The sequence below is a fragment of the Euprymna scolopes genome, chromosome 6, assembly GCF_053919585.1.
Source record: "Euprymna scolopes isolate OS-2025 chromosome 6, ASM5391958v1, whole genome shotgun sequence".
NCBI lineage: Eukaryota > Metazoa > Mollusca > Cephalopoda > Sepiida > Sepiolidae > Euprymna > Euprymna scolopes.
This window is the reverse complement of record NC_136487.1, coordinates 140,496,609-140,507,820: the sequence shown is the minus strand read 5'-3', so window position 1 is coordinate 140,507,820 and position 11,212 is coordinate 140,496,609. Positions and strand designations below refer to the sequence as shown.

Here is an 11,212-nt window from a genome sequence, read left to right as displayed (position 1 = left end):
ACCTTAAAAGGTCGAGATTACATCAACCAAAACTTTGTGTAAATATAACTCCAAATCAGTAGCCGTAATAATCCAAATAATAAAAAATCCTGTTATTTTATTTCTTCTTTCCTTTATTCGTTATTTCTCATTCCATTGCTTACATAAGTGTCTCCCTTTTTTCTCCCTTTCTTTTTTTCCTGAATGTTTTATTTTATTTTTACATTTTTTATATTTTTCTTCTTTTATTAAATGTATTGCTTTACATTTTTCTTCTTTTTCTTCTTTATCTAACTGTTTCTTTCTTTTTTCCTTTCCCTCTGTCTTCACTGATCGTTCCCCGCTTATCTGCGTTCTTATCCGAATTATCTCCCTTTCTTTTCTGTCTTATTTTCTCGCTTCCATCTTGCCATTTTCCCTTTACTCTTTACCTCTCTTATATATTCTTCAACATTTCTGCCCAGCAACCAATCAAATCACCATTCTCTTTAAATGACCCGGCCACTCAACCACGAGCACGTTTGTGAACACCTGTTACTTAAAAGTTTTTAAAAAAGTCAATATTTGAAATGGCGCATAATAAAATTGTACCAGAACCTGATCGTCAGCAGAACAGGAACTGCTTGTGCTGGGGACTGTCTTCATAACACCAACCGTGTATATTTATATATATATATATATATATATATACAAATATATATATGTATATAATATAGATTACGTTGGTGTTGATAAGGCTTTGTTGTAAATCCTACGAGATAAATACAACCAGTCTCTCATTCACACCTACACACGCTCACACCTAGGCGTGTCTCTCCCCTGTCTCGTAATTTGGACGTACCTTTATAGTTAAGGGATCGGATATGGGGAAAGACATATGGATGTTTCTCGGTATGACTTTACTGATCCAAGTGCATGGCGTCCGCTGTGCCGTTTCTACCAAGACAAATGGTACAGGCAGTGCTGTCTCATTAAATGAAGGTAAGTTTCGGATAAAATTATTCCGTATTTATTTCGCAAAAAGAACACAATTACATCATCATGATGAAAATGAAAGCACTCGTATGATTGAAAAAAAAATACATAAAAAGCATAAAAGAAGAAGAAGAAGAAGAAGAAGAAGGAAAAAAGAATTCAAATATATTTGTCATATCTGTTTTTATATTTCAGCTTTATATTCCCACCAAAAAGAGTTTCAACAGTAAATATTATAAGGATCGATTTGATTGAAGACATATAACCAATGTATATATATATATATATATATATATATATATATATATATATATATATATATATATATATGAACAAATGATTAATAAAATATGTTAAAAGACATCTTGAAAAAGAGTTAAAAACATATTTAATTTTAAAAAAGGAAGCACAAGATAAGTGGATAGTCCTTAATTCGCGGAGTTTCGAAGAAATACTCTCCTTCTCATCAGAGGGCAGGAATTAGCAAAATGTAGGATCGGATTTTGCATATAAAAGTATTTAATGAAACTACAAGTAAGTCAAAGATCTTACTTGGTCAAAAAAAGGGTGAGGTAAGGGGAACAGGAGGCAAAAAAAATAAAAATAAAAAGATTTCACATGAATGGATAGTCCGGTGAAGGGTAAAAATCCAAAAATGGTAAAATCCAAAACGGTCAAATTTAAAATTTCAATCCACTGGGTAAATTCCATATATATATATATATATATATATATATATATATATATATATATATATATATATATATATATATATATATATATATATATATATATATATATATCTTTCTCTTGTGCAATTAACGCGTCTAAAACATGGACCTATAATTTTTGATCACATTTACGTGCGCGTTAGCAGGAAGCCTCGACGTTGCTCGAGATTGAATGAGGAATAGTAAGTTATTTTTCACTGTGCCTAATGTTGTTATTAGAGACAACATCACTTGAAGTACTTGCATTATTATTCGTATAAGCCAGCGTGATGCAATCATAGCAAGGGGGTCTTATTTAGGCTTCGATTTCTATGTTATTTTTAATATTTGGTTATGGTTTACTTATAGAAGAAGCGTCATCATAACAGATTATAGTGAAAAGAAAAGCCTTGTACAGATAAACCGTAGACGTTCGACGATAGTGTCTGGTATGCATTCAAGTTCTCTCTCTAGTAGGTATTCATGTGTGGTTATGTTAGCAGAAAGCCTCAACACTGCTCAGGACTGAAACTATGTCTTTTTTTATAATGCTGATAACGCCAAAATACTTTCTTTAGTTCTTTCGCATTAACTAATATCGTCGAAACATATTAAAATATTAGAAACCTCTCTAAATATATACGGTTTAAAATTCATAGATCGAATATACGGATCTAAAGTTTTCGGGTGGGTTCTTAATCTACCCCTAGCTTCCTTACAGTGAATGCAGATATTCAGCAAATTCAGTGGCACGTACAGAGAGAGCACCATCTGTCTATTTATGATTGACATTTTCTCAAAATAGGATAAATTTTGAAGCTTTAAGAGGAATTCTACCATTAATCCCATTCTCCCCCAGGCGAGCTCTTAGACATTCAGGACGATTACAATCGTCTTCTCCGGAAAATCCATATTATAGTTCTTCTTGCTTGTCTGTTCGTTCCACCTTCTTCTCGGATAGTATTTGGCCGACCTGTCTGAAATTTTGTATGAATCGTTATGATAAAGTGCAGTGAACTAAGTATTATGGTATCTGTTCAATGCACAGTTAGGTATTAATAGTAATTAATTGGGATTAGTCACCAGTACACATATCTCTCTAAGACGAGCACTTAAAGATTCGGAACCACATTGTCTTTCCCGGAAAATTTTACATGCAGTAATCTCTTAGTTTTTAACACAAACTTTAAATTAACTATCTTTAACTATGTTTTATTGGTCAATTGAAAGTAAACAAACCAGAAATACTGTAGTTTTCTCGGCTATTTGTATATAAAAATAATGGTTTTAAATTTAAAGTTTATTTAGTATTGACGAAAACACTTGGTTATACGAATAAACACACGTTCTCTTTGCAACACCACATAAATTTAACTAAACGCAGTTCATACACACTTTATCGAGTTGCTAAGAGCCTCTAACAGTTTGAATTGACTTCTTTTAATTACCAAATTAAATCAACCAGAATGCATTTCATACTTTTTCGTAAAGAATGTCAGCCATTCTAATCTATTAATAATAGTTAAAAAGTAATTAATTATGACGGGATCTTTTGTAATTTGAAATGGATTTGAATGTAGTTAAACTATTTAATAGTTATTTCTCTAGTTTTAAATTTTTAGTAAATCTTTATGAATTAACACACTGAAAATTTGCAAGCTATTTACATTGGCCAAATTTATACATAAAGATTACATCTTAACAAGATTAGTCATAGTTATATATGAAATGAATCCTAATAATAAATCAATAATCGAACGATACCGTAAAGAAAGTGGAAAGTAGGCTTTTCGGAAACCTGGTAACTCTCGCTTACTCTATGTCCTTTAGTCCTCATATTTCATGAGTGATATTTCTGACAAAGGGTAATGAATTGCTGTTTTTCTGGGTCGGCATCTATCCAGCTAACACTTATTATTCGATAGTTTTTGTCCTTGGAGTAATATTTTGGTTTCATAGCTTAAAAAAAATCCTATTTAAAAATATAAGTAAAAACCGCCGGTAAAGAGTAAATGAAACTAATCAGTCGATGGGAATGTTTAAATGTAACATATTAAAGGTTAAAAATAATAATTTTAACACCGTAAAATACAAAACAGTTGCATCTATAAACAAACAATTTATCCATTAGTAACTGTTTTACAAAGTATAATAATTCGACTATATTTTCAAAGAAAATAACTACTTACCAAAGGTCGAAGGCCAGTCGAGGATAAGGGTTAATGAATGTAAGATCATAGTGTAGTAATCGTTAATGGTGTAGATTGTGCACAATTTGGATTATTTAAGAAGACGGCCCAACAAGAACTTGTTTACATTGGACTTGAAGGCTACCATACTGTATTTGGCTGGGAAGTAGGCCAGTGGAATAGTGTTCCACAGGCGGGTGGTTCTAGAAAAGAATCTTTGTTCATGGAATCTGCGTTTAGATTTAGGCACAGATAGATATTGAGAAGGAATTATTGATAGTGGTTGTAGCTAATCGAGTGTTTTCTTTGGAAAGTTTGTTTTATGAAATATCAACCTCTTTACAGTTTATTCCAATAAATCCATGTTGCTATTTTACACATGGTTTGAAGGTTCATACCTTTTCCCAACATTATTCATATATAAATAAACACAATCGAACCGAATTAAAATTACAGAGTCAGTGATAGTATGCATTATGGCAATTGTACACCCCTTAGTTGACGGGGACAGTGGTAAAAAATATAATAGGATAATCGGAACACATCCACAAATAATCATTTAAATGCACAGGGATTTATGAATAAGAAATCGCACACTATAGAGATATCAATATTGGAGTCGGTTTGAATATTTAGTACAGATCTATATCATGGAGAAGGCTTGTTGGCACTTGAACTCATTACAGTGAACACGAACAGCAATGTATGAAAATGAATAATAATAATAGAGATCTCCAATGAATGAGTGCGAAGAGAATTGGAACCTTGGCTGGTTTATTGCCATCCAAATTCCAGTGAAGACCAATGGTCGCTACCAATGAGAACTCAATGGTAAACGGCTATTGCGATAAGACAAACTAGTTTGCTTAGGTTATCGAAAGAAGCGGTGAGTACTTGAAATCTGGGGAGACTTGTTGTCATTCAGAACCTAGGGAAAACCACAGGTTGTTCTTAAAGAGAAATCTTTGATGTTAACGTGTGTGCAAACTTCTAACAAGTGAATAATAATAATAATAATAATAATAATAACAATAATAATGACAATAATAATAATAATAATAATAATATAATAATAATATAGTAATAATAATAATAATAATAATAATAATAATAATAATAATAATAATAATAATATTACGCAGAAAACTTCGAAAAAGCAATAGGAGAAATTGAAATCAGGAGAAAGCACAGAAGCTTAAACCATCACCCTAAGCCTCACACTTACCCCAAATCTAACCCACACCCTAACCCTCGCTCTAACACTCACCTCAACTCTAAACCTCACTCTAACTAACACCTTAACTCTAAACCTAACCCTCGCACTAATACTCACCCCAACCCTAACACTAACTATAAACCTCACTCTAATGCATCTCTACACCCTCACACTAACCCTTACCTAACCCAAATTTTAACCCTCCAACTAACACTCACCCTTGCTGTAACCCTTACTCTTATATTCACCCTTATTCTCACTAACACTAATCCACATCTCACCCAATCCCAAATACCACTTACTCTATAATCAGAAACCTCACCAAACACTAACCCTAACCGTAAACCTAAACCTCTGCATCACACCCACTCTCACTTTAACTCTAACCTTTAACCTAGCATTAACCTTCACCTTTCACCCTAACCGTAACCTTCACCTTCCCCCTCTCATCTTAACCCTAACATCCGGACCTTGATAATTGGGTGACCGATTAATACAAAAAAACAAAAAACAAACAAAAAACACTTATATGAATATACTAGTATCTATTATTATTATTATTATTATTATTATTATTATTATTATTATTATTATTATAATAATAATAATAATAATAATAATAATAAACAACAACAACAACATCAACATAAATTAAAAGTATGTGCGCGGACCTATAATTAACTTAACACTTTTTTTGTTTTAATTTACTAATCATTTTGTTTTTGCTGGGGATGGGGATTTCAGCTGGATGACAAACACTCACCTACTATTTCAGTCACTCAAACAAAGAGATCTTTTTAAGATTCCAACCGTTCCTTTGAGTGCAATTGTTTTTACGTCTCTTGCACTTGGTTTAATGGACATATTTGCCAGGTAATTTTTAAAATTCTTTTCGATGAGTCCGGTTGTTCCTATAATTACTGAAATGGAGATTTTCTTAAGATGCCAGTTTCTTTACATATCGTACATATGACCTCAAAATTTAATTATCTTCCCTCTTTCAACTGTGTTGAGACCAACAGCAGAAGGGACACTTCAACTATGGTTGCTACTTTCTCCCTCTTGACTCATATCACTATTTCAGGTTTAACAATTCCGTTTTCGAGGCACGGTCACTTTTTCTACTATAATTTTTGCATATGTGCTAGCGGATATATGCATGTGTATGTTTTAGTGATTAAACATGATATTTTAATTTATGCAGATTGTTTATGTATTATAATAGAATCAAGCCTCCATTGTAGATTATTTATTTCAAATAATAATTTGCCCGGTGTACTAATCTGCAAATAAATAAATAAATAATGATAATGTCGTTCATCAAATTCCGTCTGTGTTTTTTAACAATATCACGTCAGCTGATGTTTGGGCTTGACGATGAATAAGTCACTTCTGATTAATGTTTTACTTTTAAAATATCAAAACGAAGAAATGATTTGCAGCGATTTTAAATGGTTCCTCATTTTATCTTTAATTGAAAAAAAATAGTGAGGTAAACTCGGGCTTGAATAGGGGGATCATTCGATCTGCAGTCGAATACTCTACGACTGAACTATACCCCCAGATGTCAATAATTCTATTTTTTAAGAAGAAATGATTAGCGAAGATTTTATTATCTCCCTTGCCAGTGTAACATAACATATTCCCATGTAAAATTCTTCTGTTTTATCTATAAGAAAGAAAGACTATTTATTATTTATTTCGATGTTCGATACTAATCGTATGAATTTCTGTACCAAACATATCTAAGAACACTACCAGACATATTAATTACCTTTGTGTGAAATTTGCAAAGGATATGCTCAACCGTTTCGGGACCTATAAGGAAGGAACTCATACACACAACGTGATTTATATATATATATATATGTATATATATATATATATATATATATGTGTGTGTGTGTGTGTGTGTGTGTGTGTGTGTGTGTGTGTACTAGTGGTTATTTCTTTGTTTATTTTGCCTGCAGTACTGTTTTGAGTGGATTGCATTACCTTAATGCTAATTGAGAATAAATTTTCTCTTACACATGTGGTGCCCCCAAATGGGGAGCGGGCATATATTATTTAAAATTTGTTAGCATCAGACTCGTGTTTCGTCGCTATACGACCCATCAGCCCATCATGAACATATGTGTGTGTATGTGTGTGTTTGCAAGAAGACCAGACGTAGCACATGACGCAATATTATTTTCTTCACTGCACCTCATTTTGTCCCCTAATATAGTAGAAAGTAATTTTTAAAAACGCTCTGAATATATATGGTTTAAAATATATTAAAATCAGATATACAGACTTGAAGTGTTCGAGGAGTTTCCCGGCCACTTCTTTGCTTTTAATTTTTGTGAACATTTTCTCACCTTTCATTCCATATGGGACACACACACACACACACACACACACACACACACACACACACACACACACACACACACACACACACACAATAAAAAACACGAATACGCACATATATATATATAGAGAGAGAAAGAGATAAAAAGGAACAAACCAATTCACACGTCAACGTTTCGTTTCTACGGTAAGGCTCCTTCTGGATGAAATATTTTGTTGGGTCTCTCTCTCTCTCTCTCTCTCTCTCTCTCTATATATATATATATATATATATATATATCATATATGTATAAATATATATATATATATATATCATATATATGTAAATATATATATCACATATATATAAATATATATATATCATAAATATATAAATATATATATATGTATAAATATATATATATATAAATATATATATATTTATATAAATATATATATTTATATAAATATATATATATATTTATATAAATACATATATATTTATATAAATATATATATCATATATATTTATATAAATATATATGTATCATATATATATTTATATAAATATATATATCATATATATATAAATATATATATAATATATATAATATATATAATATATATAAATATATATATGTATCATAAATATATATATATTTATATATATATATCACATATATAAACATATATATATATATATATATATATATACATATATATATAAGTTAATAAAAACGTTTATTAACTCAAACGGTTGAGATTCCAATCTCCACAGTACATTATTTCCACTATTCTTTTTACACACACACACACACACACACACACACACACACACACACACACACACACACACACACACACATATATATATATATATATATATATATTACAAACAGTTGCATTGTTGAATACGCGTATCTGGTTGGTATGTTTAGTGTGTGTGTGTGTGTGTGTGTCTGTGTGTGTGTGTGTACGTGTGTGTTTCAGTGTTGGATCTGCTTACGTGTGTCTCTGTGAAGATATATGCTGATGTGCCCGTCGGCATAAATAATTATGCGTACATGTATGCGCGTACGTTACTGCACACTTGTGTGTTAATGTAGTTTCGATTGTGTGCGTATGCGTACGATGGCCAGTTTCATTCCCAATATGCCCCTATTTACTTGGCTTCCTGAAGGGGCACGCTTGGGATAAAGAAAAATCAGATACTACACTTTGAAACTAGCTAAAAAGTCAACGATCTTGGCCTAAGATTGATTTTCTAGGGCCTTAATAAAAATTCAAAATAAAAAAGCCAATTTAAACCAAGAAAAAATAATGAACTACTTAAAAATTTCTGTGAGTTCATTAAATATACATCTGCTCTATCCTTATTGTCATGGCAAGTGCTCGTCTGAGCTTCAATATATGTTCCCCATGTCAAACTCTCACAAAACCACTTGTTTAGCTACAACGACCCTCACACTCTATCTGTGCATAAGCATAAACGCAAATTCCATGATCATAGATTTCTAGAACTACTACTAGAATCGCTCATCTGTGGAATTCTGTTCCGTGGGACTGCTTTCCAGCAAACTACAGCATGATCGTCTTACCAGTTAATTAAGGCAAGGCTCTGATGAGACTGTATAGTTTGAGTTAAACATTTTTATTCACTTTTTCTATATATACGTATCCAACAAAATAAATGCTAAAATATTCTTTAGTTTTGGGATTGAGTTTTGTTTGAAAGATTTATACTTAAATTCGTCTAATCGGCTACAATTTGTAATTAACACACTAAGTGATCCCCCTCTTACTACGTTACTGTATATCACCCTCAGCCTCTCTCCTATGTTGATTTAATCATTCTCTAATATATTTTTATTTAGTGAAATAGTGACTTTCTCTTTTTATCGAATTTACAAAAGTGCGTTCGTTCACACCGGTAACACGTATGTAAATTAGATATCAAAATTATATAACTCTTCACATCCACATTACCAAATATGGGAATAAAGAAACACGTTAACTTGGGCTATGTTAGAAGAATTTCTTAATAGATGGATTTAGGGACGGGTAATGAAATTGAAATGGTTTATTTGATTGAAAAATTCAAACGAAAAATAATCAATGAATTTTCTGATCTAAATGAAACTTTCAGGATTAATAAATGAATGTGAGTCGGTTGGATTATTCGAACCACTGTTTTTTTTTTTTTTTTTTTTTATCTTGGGGGTTATTTTTGACAACGGTTCGGCCGATGTAACTACTGATCTTCTTCAGGTGTATCCTGTCGAACTCGCGAATCATTCTGTTGAACTCGCCAATCTTTCTCTCGAATTCGGGAATCTGCATGGAATTTCGAACGGAACCCTTTATTTAAATCAGGAAGGCAGCATGCTCTCGTTCCGTCAGACATGACCAGGTAAAATTAAGCAATTCGTAATTGCATTCTTCGCACTAATCGCCTGATTATGGAAACGACCCCTTCCTCCCTGAAGAGTGGCACACCTGAATTTAACTCAGTACTTAATCCGTTACGCCACTTAGTTTTACAGACTCCAGAGTTCGACAGAAAGATTACCGATTTCGATAAAATACACCCGAAAAATCGTTAAATCGATCGAAACATTGTGCGAATGACACTCAAGATGAGAACAGTAATTGGAATAATCCAAATAATCCAAATTACCATTACTTATCTAAAAAAAGAAAAAATCAGAAATATAATGAATGAAAGTATTTTGTTTAAACAATTGAATTTAGATTTTTCATGTCACTGAAATAAATTTACTCCTTTCGTTTTACGGACGTAATTTATTTTGTTATACATCGAGTCGAAACTAAGCGACGCCATTGCAAAAAAACAAACACTTTGTAGGGTCGAATTAAAAAAAAGACAAACAAGTGAAGCATGCACAGTGAACGAGACATAAAAAATGACTAAGTTCAGCATATGCCCTCCCCCATTTAGCACCAAAAGTCCTCAGAGGATGTCAAACCCTGGTGAAAATGAATAAACGGTGCAGTTTTAGGCTTTAACAAATGTAAATTTGAGTTTTGCACCATACAAAAAAAGTCCATCATTTGCCCCCCCCCAACCCAATTTAGCCCCAAAAGTCTCCAAGGCCTTAACATAGTTAAATTTGAGTTCAGCACCATGCAACACTGCTTAATAGACATACACAGAACATTTTCGAGAAATATGGTAAAATAGTTAAAAAAATGGAGTGTTTTTATGAGCCCCAAAAGAATCCCTGGGGCACACCTAAGAGTTACCACGAAGTATCGACAAACAAAATTATATAGAAATCAGTTAGTTACAACTTTTCAGCAAGTTTTATAAAAATCCAAGACATTCATTTTTTTTCCCCCAGAAAATCCATTCCGTTACTTTCTTTTACTCATATCATGTTTAATGTTTGTGCAAAATTTAACAAATTCCAAGGCGTAGTTATTGAGAAAAATACGGACAGACGAACGGACAAACGGACAAAGGTTAATTTACAGGTCCACACTCCTTTTGTCAGGGGACCAACAAACACTAAAGGCAGAGTTCGGTAGAAAATGATACTTAAAATTCGGAAATCTAAATATCAAACGCATTAAATGTGTTAGTATGTTTTAAATACAAACTGCCTTAAAAATTAATCAATGACATTCATTTCTGTAGTAAAAAGAAAATAACTTCCGCGTTTATGGCCAGTCGTGAAATATCTCATAGGTTATAATTTTTTAAATAAAATAAAAGTGGAAAATATTGGTAATGTTCGTAACTCAACTACCAACGCATTAACGCGCCATATATATATATATATATATATATA

General features: G+C 32.0%; 1 protein-coding gene across 1 annotated transcript in view; it reads left to right on the top strand.

Moving 5' to 3' along the window:
* The first annotated feature begins 691 nt into the window (after window positions 1-691).
* LOC145277997 (zonadhesin-like) overlaps window positions 692-11,212 on the top strand; it is a 441,395-nt gene continuing 430,874 nt past the window's right edge. Inside the window, exon 1 of the mRNA XM_080130167.1 lies at window positions 692-960. Coding sequence (XP_079986293.1) covers window positions 843-960 — 118 coding nt within the window. The 5' untranslated portion in view covers window positions 692-842. The remainder of the gene's footprint in view (window positions 961-11,212) is intronic.